Here is a 19573-nt window from a genome sequence, read left to right on the forward strand (position 1 = left end):
GGGAAGGGTGGGTTCCATTGGGAGTGTGGACAGTGGGAATGAATGGAAAAGGGTGGGTTCAATTGGGAGTGTGGACAGTAGGAGTGAATGGAAAAGGGTGGGGGCCCATTGGGAGTGTAGACAGTGGGAGTGAATGGGAAGGTGTGGCATCCCATTGAGAGTGTAGATGTTGGGTATGGGTGGGGAGGGTGTAGGGTCCCATTGGGAGTGTAGATGTGGGGTGTGAATGGGCAGGTTGCGGCCTCCCATTGGGAGTGTAGGTGGTTAGAGTGAATGGGAAGGGGTGGGGTCCATTGGGAGTGTAGGTGGTTAGAGTGAATGGGAAGGGGTGGGGTCCATTGGGAGTGTGGACGGTGGGAGTGAATGGGAAGGGTGGGGTCCATTGGAAATGTGGACGGTGGAAGTGAATGGGAAGGGGTGGGATCCATTGGGAGTGTGACGGTGGGAGTGAATGGGAAGGGGTGGGGTCCATTGGGAGTGTGGACGGTGGGAGTGAATGGGAAGTGTGGGGTCCATTGGGAGTGTGACGGTGGGAGTGAATGGGAAGGGGTGGGGTCCATTGGGAGTGAGGACTGAATGGAAATGTGTCAGGTCCCATTCGGAGAGTAGACAGTGAATGTAAATGTGAAGGGGCGGTGTTCCAATGGGAGTGAATAGAAAGGAATGGAGTACCCATGGGAGTGTAGATACCAGAAGTGAATGGGAGGGGCAGGGTCTCGTGGGGAATGTGGATGGTGGGAGTGAATGGGAAGGGGTGAGGTCCTATTGGGACAGCAGGAATGAATGGAAGTGAGGTCCCATTGGGAGTGAATGGGAAGGAGCGGGGACAGTGGGAGTGACTCAGGGGACTGGGTCCTACTGTGAGTGTGTACAATGTGGGTGATGGAAAGGTGGTGTCCCATTGGGATTGTCATGGTGAAAGTGAAAGGGATGTGTTGGATCCCATTAGGAATGTGGACGGTGGGAGTTGATGGGTAGGTATGGGGTTCCCTTGGGTGTATGGATGATGGCAGTGAATGTATAAGGGTGAGTTTCCATTGCAGTTGAATGGGAAGAGTTAGGATCCCATTGGGAGTGTGGACAGTGGGTGTGAATGAGTAGGCTAGGGTCCCATTGGGAGTGCAGGTGATAAGAGTGAGTTGGAAGGGATATGACCCATTGGGAGTATGGATGGTGGGAGTGAATGGGAAGGGGCAGGGTCCAACTGGAACAGTCAAAATGAATGGGAAGAGTCGGGGTCCTGTTAGGGTTTGTGCTGTGGGAGCGAATGGGAAGCGGTGGGTCCCATTGGGAATTTGATAATGGGAAGGGGGGATGTGAATGGGAAGCAATGAGAGTGGATAGGAAGGGGTCAGAGTGGATGGGAAGGGGTGGGGAAGGGAATAGAATATAAAAGCAAGCGGATAATGCTGAGCTGTTATAAGACACTAGTCAGGAAACACTTAGTGTATTGTCAACAGTTTTGGGCCCCATATCTCAAAAAGGTTGTCACTGGAGAGAGTCCAGAGGAGGTTCATGAGGATGATTCTGGGAACGAAGGGGTTAACATATGAGGAGCATTTGGCAGCTTTGGGCCTGTACTCACTGAATTGAGAAGAATGTGGGAAAGCTACCAAATGTTGAAAGGACTAGATAGGGTGGACGTGGAGAGGGTGGTTCCTATGGTGGGGGTATCCAGAACTAGAGGGCACAGCCTCAAACATGAGGGGCCACCCTTTAGAATAAAGGTAAGGAGGAATATTTTTAGCCAGAGAGTAGTAAATCTGTAGAATACTCTGACACAGACTGCTTCAGAGGCCAAGTCTGTGGGTATATTTAGGGTGGAATTAGATAATTTCCTGAATGGTCAGGGCATCAAAGGATATTGTGAGATAGCGGGAATGAGGTTGAGTGGGATCCGAGAACAGCCATGATGGAATAGTGGAGCAGACTCGATGGGCTGAATTCTGCTTCCTATGTCTTATGGTCATCTGAACATGGGAGTGGTTGGGAAGGGGCAGTGTGGGGTGGAGGGTTGACCTCCGTTAGGAGGTGGAGTTCCTCTGTTGACAGTAATCTTCCATTGCTCACCAGAGATCTGAAGTTGGACAACGTGCTCCTTGACTCTGAGGGACACATCAAGATCGCGGACTTTGGAATGTGCAAGGAAAACATTTTTAATGGGGCTACCACCAGGACCTTCTGTGGAACCCCTGACTACATCGCCCCAGAGGTGTGTGTGTGTGTGTGTATGTGTGTGTGTGTGTGTGTGTGTCAAACGGTACAGGGGACCTTGATCAGCTGGGCAAGTGGGCCAGGTAATGACAAATGGTTTCATTTGGATCAGTGTGAGGAGTTGTGTTTTGGGAAGACAATCCAGGGTCCTTCCACGGTGAATGGCAGGACACAGGGGAGTGTTATAGAACAGAGGGACCCAGAGGTACAGGGACATGGTTCTCTGAAAGTGGAGTCACAGGTAGACAGGGCAGTGAAGAAGGAGCTTGGCATGCTGGCCGCCTTCAGTCAGGGAACAGAGTACAGGAGTTGGGACGTTATGCTGCCATTGTACAAGACATTGGTGAGGCCACACTTGGAGTATTGTGTTCAGTTCTGGTCGCCCTGCTGTAGGAAAGATGCCATTGAGCTGGAAAGAGTGCAGAGGAGATTTACAAGGATGTTGCTGGGATTCAAGGGACTGAGTTATGAAGACAGATTGGACAGGTTGGGACTTTATTCTTTGGGGCGTAGGAGACTGAGGGCTGACCTTACAGAGGTGTATAAAACCATGAGGGGCACAGGTAGGGTGAATGTGCAGAGTCTTTTTCCCCAGGGCTGGGCAATCAAGAACCAGAGTGCACAGGTTTATGGTGAGACGGGAGGGAGATTTAATAGGGACCCGAGGGGCAACCTTTTCACCCAAAGGGTGGTCTGTCAATGGAGTACAGAAATGATTAAAGCTGGTGTATTAACATCAAAGTTGAGTTTATTTATTGTTTGATGCACAAGTCCATTCAAGATTGTTTAATGTCACTTCCAGTACACAAGTGTAAAGGAGAAGAAAATAACTGTTACTCCGGATCCGATGCGGCACAAAAAACACATTTTAAATACATAGGATAGCTTATATACATAGATCGATTGTATGTCCATAAAGTGACGCTAGGCACAGGAGTGACTGAGTACATAAGGTGACTGAGAGGAAATAATAATGTAGTGGTGGTTGGGGGTGTGGAGGGTGGGTTCACAGTGACAGTGTCGATCAGTCTCACTGCTTGGGGAGAGTAACTGTTTTTGGGTGTGGTGGTCGTGGTGTGAGTGCTCCATATTCTTCCTGATGGGAGTGAGTCAAGCAGGGTGAGTGGGACCCTTCATGATGTTACTGGCCCTTTTCCAGCACCTTTCTGTGTGTATTTCCGTAATGGCGGGTAGGCTGCCGCAGGTGGTGTCCACTACCAGTGTAAACCCTTCCTGTCTGCCACAGTGCAGATTCCACACGATGCAGCTTGTTGGTATGCCCACTACTCTGCATCTGCAGAGTGGCGTGAGTACGGATCTGCAAAGTCTAGCTGTCTTCAGCCTCCAGTTCTCCTAATTGTGAATAATGTGCTCTGGGACCATGAGAGGTTGTGAGAGATGTGCACTCCCAGGAGTTTGAAACTGCTCCCAGTTTCCTCTGCTGTGCCACCGATATAAAGAGGAGTGTGAGTGGATCGAGTTCTCCTGAAGTCGGTAACAATCTCCTCAGCCAGCTCCAAACCTGGGCCTCTGAACCCTTGACTTCCTTACCAGGAGACCACAGAAATAATATCCCCTCCTCGCTGACAATCAACACTGGCGCACCTCCAGGATGTGTCCACTGTTCTATTCTCTCAGCACTCAGGACCACGTGGCTCAAATGCCTTCTATAAATTTGCCGATGAATCAGAATCAGGTTTATTATGTGACGTGAGATTTGTTAACTCAGCAGCAACAGTTCAATGCAATACATAATCCAGAGAGAAAAAAATAAAACTAATAATAATAATAAATAAACAAGTAAATCAATTACTTTATATGTATATTGAATAGATTTTTTTAAACGTGCAAAAAATAGGAATACTGTATATTTTTTAAAAAGTGAGGTAGTGTCCAAAGCTTCAATGTCCATTTAGGAATTGGGTGGCAGAGGGGAAGAAGCTGTTCCTGAATCGCTGAATGTGTGGCTTCAGGCTCCTGTATCTCCTCCCTGATGGTAACAGTGAGAAAAGGGCATGCCCTGGGTGCTGGAGGTCCTTAATAATGAATGCTGCCTCTCTGAGACACTGCTGAGATAGAATTATTGTTGGCAAAATTTCCATGGAGAGCATTCTGACTGGCTGCTTCACCATCTGGTCAGAAAAAGCTGCAGGAAGTTGTAAACTTGGCCATCTCCATCATGGGCACTAGTCTCCTCAGCACTGAGGACATCTTCAACTGGCAATGCTTTCTGAAGATCCATCACAAAAGAACCCCGTCACTCAGGACAGGACCTGCCCTCTTCTCATTGCTACCATCAAGGAGGTACAGGAACCTGAAGACCCACACTCAACATTTTAGAAGCAGCTTCTTTCCCTCTGCCGTTAGATTTCTGAGTAGACAATGAACCCATGAACTCTACCTCACTAATTTTTCCATGTTTTTGCACTGCTTATTTAATTTATTTTTTCATCTTCTTCTCATTGTAATTTACATTTTTTATTACATAATACAACGTACTGCTGCTGCAACACAACAAATTTCATGACGTATGTTAGTGAAACTGTATGAAACCTGGTTCTGATTCCGACTCTTTGTTCTGTTGGCATTGAGGAAGAGGCTACTTGTCTGGACCAGGCCCTGACTCTTCTACCTCCTCTCTAAAGGCCATCTCATCATTGTTGGTGATGACTCAAGAAGAACGAGCCCATGTGAACATGAGTGCAATGAAAAATTTTCTTGCAGCGACATCAAAAGCACACAGCATCACTCACAAAGAAACACAGAAATTAAAGATAAATCAGACTCAAATTTGAGCAGAAGGAACACGATTAAACTAAGTGGTCATGGTGTTACTGTGATTAGGGGTGTGCTAATTGCTTGAAAGGAAGTAGCCGATCCTGAACCTGGTGAAGTGGGGCTTCAGGCTTCTGTACCTCCTGCCCGATGGGAGACACGGCCCGGATGGTGACCTTGCCTTCTCGAGGCAGCACCTTGTGTAGCTACTCCTGACGGTGGGGAGGGATGTGCCAGTGATGTACTGGGCTGAGTGCAATGCACTCTGCAGCTTCCTAGCTTCCTGAGCAAACCAGGAATTGCCGTACCAGACCGTGATTAAATCAGTCAAGATACTTTGAAGAGGGCATCTGTAGAAGCCATCGGGCAAACGTGAGCAGCTGGGTCAGTCTGCATGGACATTGAGGAATTGGGCCTTTTGTCTGGTGTAAAAAATTTTTAATCACACTTCCCTTTACTGAAATACTGCTATAGTAAAGCAGAGTCCATCGTTAGAGCTCCCCACCATCCAGGCCACGCCATCTTCTCACTGCTGCTATCAAGTCGAAGGTACAAAAGCCTCAGGACTCAAATCACCAGGCTCGAGAATGGTTACTGCCCCTCAGTAATCAGGCTCTTAAGAAAGAGGTTCATTGTGTTCACTTGCCTATCCATTGAAATGTTCAACAACCAATGTCCTGTTGTCACATGTTCTCCTTAGTTATTGCAATTTATTTATATTTGAATTTGCACAGTTTGTTGTCTTCTGCATCCTGGTTGATCTTTCATTGATCCTGTTCCATAGATTTGCAGGAAAATGACAGTCAGGGTTCCATATTGTCATACACATGACCTTTGACAATAAAGTACATTTTGATCCTGCTGGGGTGGGTCCTTCTTTACGTTGGTGTGGAGTGAAGCCAGACCCCAGACCAGATACTTGTTGTCTTGTCTCCTATAGATTATAACCTACCAACCCTACGGCAAGTCTGTTGATTGGTGGTCTTATGGGGTCTTGCTGTATGAGATGCTCGCAGGACAGGTGAGTGATTCACAGATGCCACGTCATTCAGTGCCCTCCTCATCCCCTACCACAGTGCTCCCTCCTCACCCACTGCCACAGAACACCCTCCCACAGCGTTCCTTCCTCAGCCCCTCCCACAGCGCTCCCTCCTCACCTCCAACTGCATTCCCTCCTCATTTCCCTCCAACAGCGTTCCCTCCTCACCCCGTCCAACAGTGTTCCCTCTTCATTCCCCTCCAACAGTGTTCCCTTTTACCCCCTCTCATAGTGTTCCCCCTCACCTCCTTCTCTCGTGTTCCCTCCTCACCCCCTTCCTAAACACTCCCTCCTCTCCCCTCTGTTCATTCCTCACCCCCTCCAACAGCGTTCCCGCCTCTCCCTGCCACAGTTCCCTCCCTCACTGCTCCCTCAACCCTCTCCCAAAGCAGAGGTCCCTCGTTGCTCCCCTCCCACAGCATGTCGATCCCTCCTTGCAGTGGAGCAGTGTTTGTGTGTCATGGGATTTTGCTTTGTTCAGGGTGGGGTGAGGGATGACTTAACGGATCTCCTTCCCCATCTCTCCCCACAGCCTCCGTTCGATGGGGAGGACGAGGACGAGTTATTCCAGTCTGTGCTGGACCGCACCGTGTCGTACCCCAGGAGTCTCTCCCGAGAGGCCGTGTCGATCTGCAAGGGGGTAGGTAGTCCTCCCTCTGCCCCACCCCTCCCCTCCACACCGTGTCGTACCCCAGGGGTCTCTCCCGAGAGACCGTGTCAATCTGCAAGTGGGAAGTAGCCCTCCCTCTGCCCCACCCCTCCCCTCCACACCGTGTCGTACCCCAGGGGTCTCTCCCAAGAGACCGTGTCAATCTGCAGGTGGGTAAGTAGCCCTCCCTCTGCCCCACCCCTCCCCTCCACACCGTGTCGTACCCCAGGGGTCTCTCCCAAGAGACCGTGTCGATCTGCAAGTGGGTAAGTAGCCCTCCCTCTGCCCCACCCCTCCCCTCCACACCGTGTCGTACCCCAGGGGTCTCTCCCAAGAGACCGTGTCAATCTGCAAGTGGGTAAGTAGCCCTCCCTCTGCCCCACCCCTCCCCTCCACACCGTGTCGTACCCCAGGGGTCTCTCCCAAGAGACCGTGTCAATCTGCAGGTGGGTAAGTAGCCCTCCCTCTGCCCCACCCCTCCCCTCCACACCGTGTCGTACCCCAGGGGTCTCTCCCAAGAGACCGTGTCAATCTGCAAGTGGGTAAGTAGCCCTCCCTCTGCCCCACCCCTCCCCTCCACACCGTGTCGTACCCCAGGGGTCTCTCCCAAGAGACCGTGTCAATCTGCAGGTGGGTAAGTAGCCCTCCCTCTGCCCCACCCCTCCCCTCCACACCGTGTCGTACCCCAGGGGTCTCTCCCAAGAGACCGTGTCAATCTGCAAGTGGGAAGTAGCCCTCCCTCTGCCCCACCCCTCCCCTCCACACCGTGTCGTACCCCAGGGGTCTCTCCCAAGAGACCGTGTCAATCTGCAGGTGGGTAAGTAGCCCTCCCTCTGCCCCACCCCTCCCCTCCACACCGTGTCGTACCCCAGGGGTCTCTCCCAAGAGACCGTGTCAATCTGCAAGTGGGAAGTAGCCCTCCCTCTGCCCCACCCCTCCCCTCCACACCGTGTCGTACCCCAGGGGTCTCTCCCAAGAGACCGTGTCAATCTGCAAGTGGGAAGTAGCCCTCCCTCTGCCCCACCCCTCCCCTCCACACCGTGTCGTACCCCAGGGGTCTCTCCCAAGAGACCGTGTCAATCTGCAGGTGGGTAAGTAGCCCTCCCTCTGCCCCACCCCTCCCCTCCACACCGTGTCGTACCCCAGGGGTCTCTCCCAAGAGACCGTGTCAATCTGCAAGTGGGTAAGTAGCCCTCCCTCTGCCCCACCCCTCCCCTCCACACCGTGTCGTACCCCAGGGGTCTCTCCCAAGAGACCGTGTCAATCTGCAAGTGGGTAAGTAGCCCTCCCTCTGCCCCACCCCTCCCCTCCACACCGTGTCGTACCCCAGGGGTCTCTCCCAAGAGACCGTGTCGATCTGCAAGTGGGTAAGTAGCCCTCCCTCTGCCCCACCCCTCCCCTCCACACCGTGTCGTACCCCAGGGGTCTCTCCCAAGAGACCGTGTCGATCTGCAGGTGGGTAAGTAGCCCTCCCTCTGCCCCACCCCTCCCCTCCACACCGTGTCGTACCCCAGGGGTCTCTCCCAAGAGACCGTGTCAATCTGCAGGTGGGAAGTAGCCCATCACCTCACCACACTTTTCCTCCTCTTCCCACCCCCTCAGACCCTCGGCTCGCGCGCGGGGGGTGGTTCATCGGGTGGGGGTTTGGAGTGAGTTGGATACAGAGACACCACTGGGAGATTCAGAGGTGGGGGAGTGAATTATGTGTGGGGAGTGGGTGGAAGGGGAAGGAGTTTTGGTTCTCCCGGTGGGAATGCAGAAAGGCAGGTTAAGACACAGGTCACTTCCCTACTGTCGGCACTTTTACCCCAATCCTTTCTGCCCTCTAATCTCTCACTCGTCGCTTCACTTCACCCTCACTCCACTCCACCCGCTCCTCCACCTCTCCCCTCCTCTCTCCCCCTCCCATTTCCCACTCTCTCACTCTGCCCCCTCCCTCTACCCCGTTTCTCCCCAATTTTCTTTCCTTACTTCACTGCCCCCTCCCTACCATTTCTACTACCTCCCATCCCTCCATCACCTCTCTCCCCTCCCCTCCCCTTCTGCCCCTCCTAACTGTTTCCCTTCTTTCCCCACCCTCTCTCCCTCCTCCTCTCTCATCCCCCTCCCCTTCCCCTCTCCCCTCCATCTCTCCCCCCCACTTTCCCCTCTCCCCTCTCTCTCCCTCCCTCTCTCCCTCTCCCTCATCCCACTCCATCTCTCCCACTCCCTCTCCCCCTCCCTCTCTCTCTTATCCCACCCTCTCTCCCCCTCCCTCTCTCTCACTCCCTCATCCCACTCTCTTCCCATATCTCCATCTTCATCCATCTCTTCTCTTTTCCTCTCTTTCCCACTCCTCTCTCTCCCCCTCCTCTCTCTGCCTCTCCCTCTTTCTCCTCCTCTCCTCCCTCGTCCCCTTTCTCATCTCTCCCCTCCCTCTCCCCTCTCTCCCCTTCCCCTTCTCTATCACCCTCACACCCCATCTCTCCCCTTCCCCTCTGCCTCTTCCTTCCCCTTTCCTCCTCCTCTCTCCCTCTACTCTCTTTCTCCCTCACTCCACCCACCCCCACTCTCTTCTCTCCCCTTCCACCTATCTTCTCAATCCCCACCCCCTCTCCCCCTCACTTTCTCCCCCACACTCTCTCCCACCTGCCTCACCCTTCACTCTCTCCCTGTCTCTCCTGTCTCTCCCCTTTACACCTCCTCTCTTCCTGCTCCCTCTCACCCCTCTCCCCTCCCTCCCTCCCTAATCTCTGCTCTCTCTTGCCCTTCCACCTCTCCTCCTTCTCTCTCCTCTCCACCCACACTCTCCTCTCTCTCTCCCCCACATTCTCTCTTTCATTCTTTTCTTTCTGTCCCACCACTCTCTCCTCCTTCTCTCCCCATCACTCATCTGTCCGTCCTTCACTCTCTTCTCTCTCACTTTCTCCCCCTCACTCTCCACCTTCCCTCTTCCTTCTCCTCCCCTTTCCTCATCCCTCTCTCCCCCTCCCACTCTGCCCCCTCTCTCCTCTCCCTCCCCTCCCTCCCACTCTCCTCCTCTTCGCTCTCATTCCTCTTCAATGTTACTCTCCTCCCTCCCCTGTCCTTCTCTCTGGTCTTCCTCCCCTCACTCTCTCCTCCTCTGCCAGCTGATGACGCGGAACCCTTCCCGTCGGTTGGGCTGCGGAGCGGACGGCCAGCGGGACCTCTGCGAACATCCGTTCTTTCGGCGGATCGACTGGGAGCGGCTGCGGAAGCTGGAGGTGCAGCCGCCGTTTAAACCCCGGCCAGTGAGTGAGGGACCCGGGGCTTTCCCGCTGGGGGCAGGAGGGAGGGAGACTGACTATGGTAGTGGATAGAGAGGGGAAATGGACAGGGAGGGAGGAAAATGAGGAAAGAGGTGGAGGAAGGGATTGAGGAAAGAGAGAGGGGAGGGAGGAAAGAGCGAAGGTGGGATGGAGGAGAAAGAGGGGAGGGACAGGGAAATGAAGGAGGGATGGAGGACAGAGGGAAGGAGGGATGGAGGAAAAGGGAGGGTGGGAGGGAGGATAGAGTGAAGGAGGAGGAGGAGGTAGGTGAGGGAGGGAAGGGGAGAGGGACAGAGGGAGGAGTGAGAGATGGAGGAGAGGGCAGGGGTACAGAGGGAGGAGTGGGGGAGGGGAGGGCAGGGCTACAGAGGGAGGAGGTAGGTAAGGGAGGGGAGGCAGGGGTACAGAGGGAGGAGGTAGGTGAGGGAGGGGAGGCAGGGGTACAGCGGGAGGAGGGAGGGGAGGGCAGGGGTAAAGAGGGAGGAGAGAGAGCACCTGTGTCTGCGCGGAAGGGATTGGGTGATACATGACTTGGGGGATGGGATATAATTATTTTTGTCTCTCTCCCCTCCCCGCCCCCCCCCATCCACCACTCATGCCTGTTTTACCATGTACCTGTATACTCTGCCCTCCACCTCTCCCTCCCTCCCACTCCCCCGTCATTCCTCTTCCTCCCCTTCCCTCCCCGCTCTCCTTCCCTACTCCCCCTCCCTCTTATCCCTCTCCCTCTTATCCCTCTCCCTCCCCTTACCCCTCTCTCATTCCACCACCTCTCCTTTCTTTTATCCCTCTCCCCACAGTCCGGGAGGAATGGTGAGAACTTTGACAAGTTCTTCACTCGAGGGGCTCCCACTCTGACACCACCCGACCAGCTCCTGCTCCTCAGCCTCGACCAGGAGGAGTTCAGCGGCTTCTCGTTCATCAACCCAGTCTTCCCAAGCCCCCCCCAGCGCGGACCCCTGCCCCAGGGAGTGTGAGGGTCTATTGCTCTCTCCTCCACCCAGGGACTCCCTCCCCTCCTCCCCACCCCACTCCTCACCCCAACTGAAGGATGGAGGGAGCCTCCATACTGTGTGCACCCCTATGCTCTTCTCTCTGCCTGCGCTGGTCTGTGAAAACACATTCAGATTCAAATTTCGTTATCACGCATACAGTGAAATGCATTGTTTGCTTTAATGACCAGTGTGCCCGGGACAGCCCACAGGCGCAGCCAATATAGCTTACCCACAACGCTCGAAAGGACGCCATAAGCAGCAAGCATCAAAACGACAGCCCGCTTACACACAGGCAGGCCTCTTCGACTCCCCCCCCCCCCAGGCTCGCTAATGACGGGACCCCAAACTCCAGGCATCAAATCATCTCTTTAATAAAGTTTATCTGTGGTTACTGTTGTGTCTGGTTCATGGGGGAGAAGGGAAATGGAGGGTGAGGAGGTGAACAGAAGAGGGATGGATAGAGTCAGAGGTGGTGGGGGGTGGAGATGTACCAATGTGTTCAAGGGAAGTGGAAGAGTACAAAGGAGGGAGGGAGGGAGGGGAATGGAGTGTGAGGGGCTTTAAGGATGGAGGAGGGACTCAGCCAGCTCCCTCACGGGCACAACCCTCCTTACCATCTTCAAAAGGCAGCAGCATCCGTCATCAGAATCTGGAAGCACTGGTCCATGCCACCTCCTAGCTCCATCGTTCCGGGGCTTAGATGGTTTAAAAGGGACGGGGAGGGGGAGGTAAAATGTTCGGATGGGCTGGAATTCCTGACTCGATATGTTGACAGTCCAACCAAACTGGATCTGGTGGGGGCTGATGGCCAGGGTCTCGGTGGTTGAGCATTTCTGAGACAGTGATTACAACTGCCTGACCTTTACCGCAGCTTTGCAGAGGGATAGGAGCAGATGGTACGGGAAAGTAATTAATTGGTGGAGGGGGAACTATGACGCTTTTAGGCAGGAACGGGGTAGCGTAAATCGGGAAAGTGTGTAGTCAGGGAAATGACAATGGAAATGTGGAGGTTGTTTCAGGAGTTCTGGATAGGTTAGTCCCATTGAAGCAGGGAAGGGATGAGAGGGTGCAGAGATATGGAACACCTAGACAAGAAGAGGAAAGAAGTTTCCTTAAGGTTTAGGAAACCAGGGTTAACAGGGAAGAGTACAGCACAGGAACAGGCCCTGTGGCTCACAATGTTGTGCTGAACCAGTAAATCAAAAACACGCAGAAACGAATCCCTCCTGCCCACACCACGTTTGCATCCCTCCATCCTCCACACATCCATGTGCCTTTCTAAACGTCTCTTAAAAGCCTCTAATGTATTTGCCTCTAGCATCAGACCAGGCAGCACATTCCAGGCATCCACCACTCTCTGAGTAAAATACGCACCCCTCACATCCCCTTCGAACCTACCCCCTCACCTTCAGTACCTTCACAGACATTTCAATCCTGTGAAACAAATACTCTCTGTCCACTCTATCTATGCCCTCATAATCTTGTAATCAGCGCCCCATTGCAGTTAACCCAGTCCAAATAAGTTGGAGTTGCCTTTAACTTGTGCTGGACCCATGGTGAAAGCATGCACCATGTCACTCAAAATCCACCTTGAGTAAACGAGTATTGGTCCTTCCTCCATGGAAGGTGATCCATCTGCACGAAGTACCTTGTACAACAGGGACGCCGTCCTCCACCATCTTCCCTCCCATCTTCTCCCAGCTCCCACCAAAAAGACTTCAACCCACACCAGTGCCCCTCACAGAACCTCTCCGTCCAGCATTCTCTAGAACCTTCTCCCAATTCCACCATCCTGATTGGCTGACACAACATTCCTAAGTTGAACAACAAACCCCTTTATCTTTGGCACAAACCCAAAAACATGCTAAAAGCAGAACAGACTGTTCCTACAATGCAACATCATGAACAAAGCGGATGAGCTTAGAGCGTGGATCGGTACTTGGAGCTATGATGCGGTGGCCATTACAGAGGCTTGGATGGCTCAGGGACAGGAATGGCTACTTAGAGTGCCAGGCTTTAGATGTTTCAGAAAGGACCATGAGGGAGGCAAAAGAGCTGGGTGTAACACTGCTGATCAGAGAGAGTGTCACGGCTGCAGAAAAGGAAGAAGTCATGGAGGGATTGTCCGCTGTCTCTCTGTGGGTGGAGGTTAGGGACAGGAAGGGGTCAATAACTCTACTGGGTGTTTATTATAGACCACCCAATAGTAACAGGGACATTGAGGAGCAGATAGGGAGACAGATTCTGGAAAGGTATAATAATAACAGGGTTGTTGTGGTGGGATATTTTAATTTCCCAAATATTTATTGGCAAGGGAGCAAGGGGGTTAAATGGGGTGGAGTTTGTTAGGTGTGTTCAGGAAGGTTTCTTGACAAAATATGTAGATAAGCCTACAAGAGGAGAGGCTGTACTTGATCTGGTATTGGGAAATGAACCTGGTCAGGTGTCAGGTCTCTCAGTGGGAGAGCAATTTGGAGATAGTGATCACAATTTATGCTCCTCTACCATAGCATTGGAGAGGGATAGGAACAGACAAGTTAAGGAAGCATTTAATTGGAGTAAGGGGAAATATGAAGCTATCAGGCAGGAACTTGGAAGCATAAATTGGGAGCAGATGTTCTTAGGGAAATGTATGGCAGAAATTCAGGGGATATTTGCATGGTGTTCTGCACAGGTACATTCCAATGAGAGGGGGAAAGGATGGTAGGGTACAGGAACTGTGGTGTAAAGGCTATTGAAAATCTAGTCAAGAAGAAAAGAAAAGCTTGGGAAAGGTTCAAAAAGCTAGGTGATGATAGAGGTCTAGAAGATTATAAGGCTAGCAGAAAGGAGTTTAAGAATTAAATTAGGAGAGCCAGAAGGGGCCATGAGAAGGCCTTGGCAAGTGGGATTAAAGAAAACCCCAAGGCATTCTACAAGTATGTGAAGAGCAAGAGGATAAGACGTGAGAGAATAAAACCAATCATATGTGACAGTGGGAAAATGTGTATGCAACCGGAGGAGATAATGGAGGTACTTAAAGAACACTTTGCTTCAGTATTCACTACGGAAAAAGATCTTGGTGATCAGAGGAAGCTTGGGGTCCGAGTCCATCAGACACTCAAAGCAACTGCACAAGTTGACTCTGTGGTTAAGAAGGCGTATGGTTCATTGGCCTTCATCAGACGTGGGATTCAGTTCAGTAGCTGAGAGGTAATGTTGCAGCTATATAGGACCCTGGTCAGACCCCACTTGGAGTACTGTGCTCAGTTCTGGTCACCTCACTACAGGAAGGATGTGGAAGCCATAGAAAGGGTGCAGAGGAGATTTACAAGGATGTTGCCTGGATTGGGGAGCATGCCTTGTGAGAATAGGTTGAGTGAACTCGGCCTTTTCTCCTTGGAATGACGGAGAATGAGAGGTGACCTGATAGAGGTGTATAAGATGATGAGAGGCATTGATCGTGTGGATAGTCAGAGGATTTTTCCCAGTGCTGAAATAGCTAACAAAAGAGGGCACAGTTTTAAGGTACTTGGAAGTAGGTGCAGAGGGGTAAGTTTTTACGTAGAGAGTGGTGAGTGCATGGAATAGGCTGCCAGCAATGGTGGTGGAGGCAGATACGAGACTCCTGGATAGGTACATGAAGCTTAGAAAAATAGACAGCTATGAGTAACCCTAGGTAATTTATCAAGTAAGTACATGTTTGGCACAGCATTGTGGGCTGAAGGGCCTGTATTGTGCTGTAGATTTTCTATGTTTCTAACTACGAAAATGAAATACCTACAGCATAACAGTAAAGTCTTAATCTGGACATTACATATACGTCACAAAGAGCAGAGGTCCCTTGCACAGATCCCTGCGGAACTCCATTAATTACAGACCTCCAACTCGAATAAGTCCCTTCAACCACTGTCCTTTGCCTTCCATGCACACAGTCAGTTCTGAATCCAAACAGCAAATTCACCATGGGTCCCATGCAGCTTAACCTTCTGGATTAGCCTCCCATGGGGGACTTTGTCAAACACCTTACTAAAATCCCTGCAAACAACGCCCACTGCCCTACCCTCCTCAATCTCTCCCATCACTGGTAAGGCACGACCTGCCCTGCACAAAGCCATGCTGGTTCTCCCTAATAAGGCCATGAGTTCCCAAATGCTCATATATCCTATCCCTAGGAATTGTCCCCAGCCAATTTCCCTCCAACTGACCAGACTATAGTTGCCAGAATTTTCCCTTGTTCCCTTCTTAAATAGAGGTATAACATTAGCCTCTCACCAGAAATTCCAGGACCTCGCCTGTGGCTAAAAAGGACACAAAGATACTGGCCTAGACCCCAGAAATCATCCCTTGCCTCCTTCCATATGACCTGGGCAAAGCCTGTCAGACCCTGGCAACACGTCCTCCTTAATACTCATTTGGAAGCGCCTCCTTGCCCTCTAAATGCCCTCACACATTTATACACTCAGCACCGATCTGGTCCTCCACACCCTCTTCCTTGATAAATACTGAAGTAAAGTGCTTATTAAGTAACTCATCCACATTCTCCACATCCGAGCAAATGTACCCTTCCTTGAGTGGTCCCACCCTCTCCCTAGTGACAACACACAGAAAATGCTGGTGGAACACAGCAGGCCAGGCAGCATCTATAGTGAGAAGCGCTGTCGATGTTTTGGGCCGAGACCCTTTGTCAGGACTAACCGAAAGGAAAGATAGTAAGAGATTTGAAAGTAGTGGGGGGAGGGGGAAATGTGAAATGATAGAAGACCTGAGGGGGTGGGATGAAGCTAAGAGCTGGAAAGGAGATTGGCAAAAGTGATACAGAGCTGGAGAAGGGAAAGGATCATGGGACGGGAGGCCTCGGGAGAAAGAAAATGGGTGGGGGGGGGGGGGAGCACCAGAGGGAGATGGAGAACAGGCAAACAACTAAATATGTCAGGGATGGGGTAAGAAGGGGAGGAGGGCATTAACGGAAGTTAGAGAAGTCAATGTTCATGCCATCAGGTTGGAGGCTACCCAGCCGGTATATAAGGTGTTGTTCCTCCAGCCTGAGTTTGGAATCATTTTGACAGTAGAGGAGACCATGGATAGACATATCAGAATGGGAATGGGACGTGGAATGCTGTGTTCTACCAGCATTCTGTGTGTGTTGTTTGAATTTCCAGCATCTGCAGATTTCCTCGTGTTTGCTCTCCCTAGTGATCCTCCTGCTCTTGATGGAAGTATAGAAAGCCTTGGGATTCACCTTAATCCCACTAGCCAAGAACTTTTCATGGCCCATCCTGGCTTCCAGATTCCATTCTTTAGTTTCTTTTCTGGCTTCTTTACAATTCTCATGTGCTTTGTATGATCCTAACTTCCGAAGCTGTAAGATTTTCCTTGACCTTCTTGACTAAATTCACCACCTTTCTGGACAGCCAAGCTTCTCATTACCTAACACCATGCCCAGTACAGCCGCACTTCCCAATGGAGCATCCACGTATTGATTTAAGATTTAACTTCCTGTATACAGTGAACAAATACTGCCCCATCAAAACCCCTTACACCAAGAAGGTCTCAGTTTATATTAAGGAAGTTAAAGTCACCCATGACAACAACCCTATTATTTTTACACATGGTGGCTATTTGGGGGTCTATAGCAATGTTCCCTCAAAATCGTAATGACCAGTGTGCTGTACACTTTTTTTTGCCCAGTGACAACAACATGCGAGCACTGAATAATTTCTTCAATAAAAGCAGTATAAATAAACCACTTTTAAAATCTGCATACAAATCACCACAAACTCCACGTTGTCAGAAACAACACCATCCACGTCAGAAACAGGAAAAGGAAATGTGGTTGTGTATGATCGTGAAATATACTTAACAAGCTGATGAGGTAGAAGATGACAAGCTTTTGTGCGCAGTTGAAGTTCCTTTGTGCACGTGAGTGCTTTGGGCTGTAATAAAATCCTTGGCTGCACCCTTCCTGTTCCTGAGTTCCACCCAAATGGACTGGATGGTCTGACCCCTCCATTATGTCTTCCCGAGTGCAGCTGTGATATTGCCTCTGATTAATATTGTAACTCCATCCCCTTTACCACCTCCTCCATCTTTTCTAAAACTTCTGAGCCCTGATACATTATTTACCCATGCCTGCCCCTCTCTTAACCAAGTTTCAGTAATGTACTGACGCATGCACTTCAAACTATCTGACCCATCAAACCTGTTATTTTGTTTTTACCTTTCAACACTTTCCCTGACATCTACCTTCCAGTCCAATCCTTTTCTTACTGACCTGGTGCCCCAGTTGCCAGGCCATTGCAAAACGAGTTTAAACCCTCCCAAGTAGCATCTGCAAACCTCCCAGCCTGGGTATTGGTTCCCTTCCAGTTCAATTGCACCCTGTCCCTCTTGTATAGGATGCCCCTTCCCCAGAAAAGGTCCCAGAGATCCAGGAACCCTGTAGTCTCTCTGCAGCCACTCGTTCATCCACGCTACCACCCCATTCTGATGTTGAGGCTCTATAAGGCAAGATCTCGCTTGGAATACTGTGTGCAGTTTTGGGCTCCTTATTTAAGAAAGGATGTGCTGACATTGGAGAGGGTTCAGAGAAGAGTCACTAGAATGATTCTGGGAATGAGAGGGTTAACATATGAGGAACATTTGACCGATCTTGGACTGTACTCCTTGGAGTTTAGAAGAATGAGGGGGGACCTCATAGAATCATTTTGAATGTTGAAAGGCACGGACAGAGTGGATGTGACAAAGTTGTTTCCCATGGTGGGGGAGTCTAGTACGAGAGGACATGACTTGAGGATTGCAGGGCGCCCATTTAGAACAGAGATGCAAAAAATTTTTTTTAGCCGGAGGGTGGTGATTCTGTGGAATTTGGTGCCACGGGTGGCAGTGGAGGCCAAGTCATTGGGTGTATTTAAGGCAGAGATTGATAGGTATCTGAGTAGTCAGGGCCTCAAAGGCGGGGAATGGGACTATTGGATCAGCTCATGATGAAATGGCGGAGCAGACTCGATAGGCCGAATGGTCGACTTCTGCTCCTTTGTCTTGTGGTCATTCCTACCTGCAGTAGCCCGTGGCACAGGGGGTAACCCGGAGATTGCCACCTTAGAGGCCCTTCTCTTCAGCCCCTTTCCTAATTCTGTACACTCATTGCGTAGGACCTCTTCTCCTTTTCTGCTTATGTCATTGAGAATATCCTGCAGCCACTCTGATACATCATGGGCCCTAGCACCCAGGAGGCAACACACCATCCTGGTGTCTCTTTTGTGACCGCAGAATCTCCTGTCTGCCCCCCAACTATCAAGTCCCCTATAATTACCATGCTGCCTGATTTTACCCTTCCCTGTTGAGCCTCAGTATCAACCATAGTGGAAGCTGCTACTGCGCCCCAAGGGGTCATCTGCCCCAGCAATACCCAAAGGGGTATACTTGTTGCTGAGGGGAACCCTGCACTGACTGTTGAATCCACTTACCTCTCCTAGTGGTCACCCATCTACTGTCCAGAGCCCTGCACTCTAAGAGTGACCTCCTCTCATGTAAAATACCTTCAGCCTCCCGAGTGACCCTGAGTACATCCAACTCCTTGACCTGGTCAGTCAGGCACTGAAGTCGAGTGTATTCCCTCAGATGTAATCATTAGGGAAACCCTTACGAATCCTGAATTCCCACATCTGACAGGAAAAACATTCCATCCTGACTACCCTGTACCAAGAAAGAAAAAGGCTTGCCACTTCTTGCCTGTCAAGCCAAAGCATTCACGGTCTGTCACTGGCACTCTCGAACAGTGGCCAGACCAGCCTACCTTAGGCTCCCTTACACCTACAAGGCAGCCAGGGAGAAGCCGAGTATGATCTGCCATTCAATCATGGGCTGATCCAATTCTTCCAGTCACACACAACAGGCAGGAGAATAGGGCAGAGAGAGATAATAAATGAAACATGAAGCAATGGTGGAGCAGACTCAATGGGCTGAATAACCTACTTCTAACCCGAATGGGGCAGACTCGATGGGCCGAATGGCCTAATTCTAAACCGAATGGAGCAGACTCAATAGGCTGAATAGCCTAATTCCAATGGAGCATACTCGACAGGCCGAATGGCCTAATTCTAACCCTAATGGGTTAGACTCGATGGGCTGATGATCTGGGAGTACAGATACATAATTCCCTAAAAGTGATGTCACAGGTGGATAGGGTCGTAAAGACAGCTTTTGGTACATCGGCCTTTATAAATCAAAGTATAAGAGTTGGAATGTAATGGTGAGGTTGTATAAGACATTGGTGAGGCCAAACTTGGAGTATTGTGTGCAGTTTTGGTCACCTAATTACAGAAAGGATATTAATAAGGTTTAAAGAGTGCAGAGAAGGTTTACAAGGATGTTGCTGGGACTTGAGGAACTGAGTTGCAGAGAAAGGTTGAATAGGTTAGGACTTTATTCCCTGGAGCGTAGGAGAATGAGGGGAGATTTGATAGAGGTGTATAAAATTATGATGGGCATAGATAGAGTAAATGCAAGCAGGCTTTTTCCACTGAGGCTCGGGGAGAAAAAAACCAGAGGTCATGGGTTAAGGGTGAATCAGGAAAAGGTTAAAGGGAACATGGGGGGGGGAGTGTGGAATGAGTTGCCAGATGAAGTGGTGAATGCTTTTGACATTTAA

The 19573-nt window shown here is 50.7% G+C and overlaps 1 protein-coding gene across 6 annotated transcripts in view; it reads left to right on the forward strand.

Moving 5' to 3' along the window:
* Positions 1-11304, forward strand: part of LOC132385502 (protein kinase C alpha type-like) — a 425476-nt gene extending 414172 nt beyond the window's left edge. For all 6 annotated transcript variants that reach the window (XM_059957622.1, XM_059957616.1, XM_059957618.1 and 3 more), the window contains 5 exons: positions 2074-2212; positions 5930-6010; positions 6561-6668; positions 9788-9928; positions 10747-11304. In XM_059957622.1, the coding sequence (XP_059813605.1) occupies positions 2074-2212; positions 5930-6010; positions 6561-6668; positions 9788-9928; positions 10747-10923 (646 nt within the window). In that variant the 3' untranslated portion in view covers positions 10924-11304. The remainder of the gene's footprint in view (positions 1-2073; positions 2213-5929; positions 6011-6560; positions 6669-9787; positions 9929-10746) is intronic.
* The last annotated feature ends 8269 nt before the right edge of the window (positions 11305-19573 follow it).

Source organism: Hypanus sabinus (genome assembly GCF_030144855.1).
Source record: "Hypanus sabinus isolate sHypSab1 chromosome 24 unlocalized genomic scaffold, sHypSab1.hap1 SUPER_24_unloc_3, whole genome shotgun sequence".
Classification (NCBI taxonomy): Eukaryota; Metazoa; Chordata; class Chondrichthyes; order Myliobatiformes; family Dasyatidae; genus Hypanus; species Hypanus sabinus.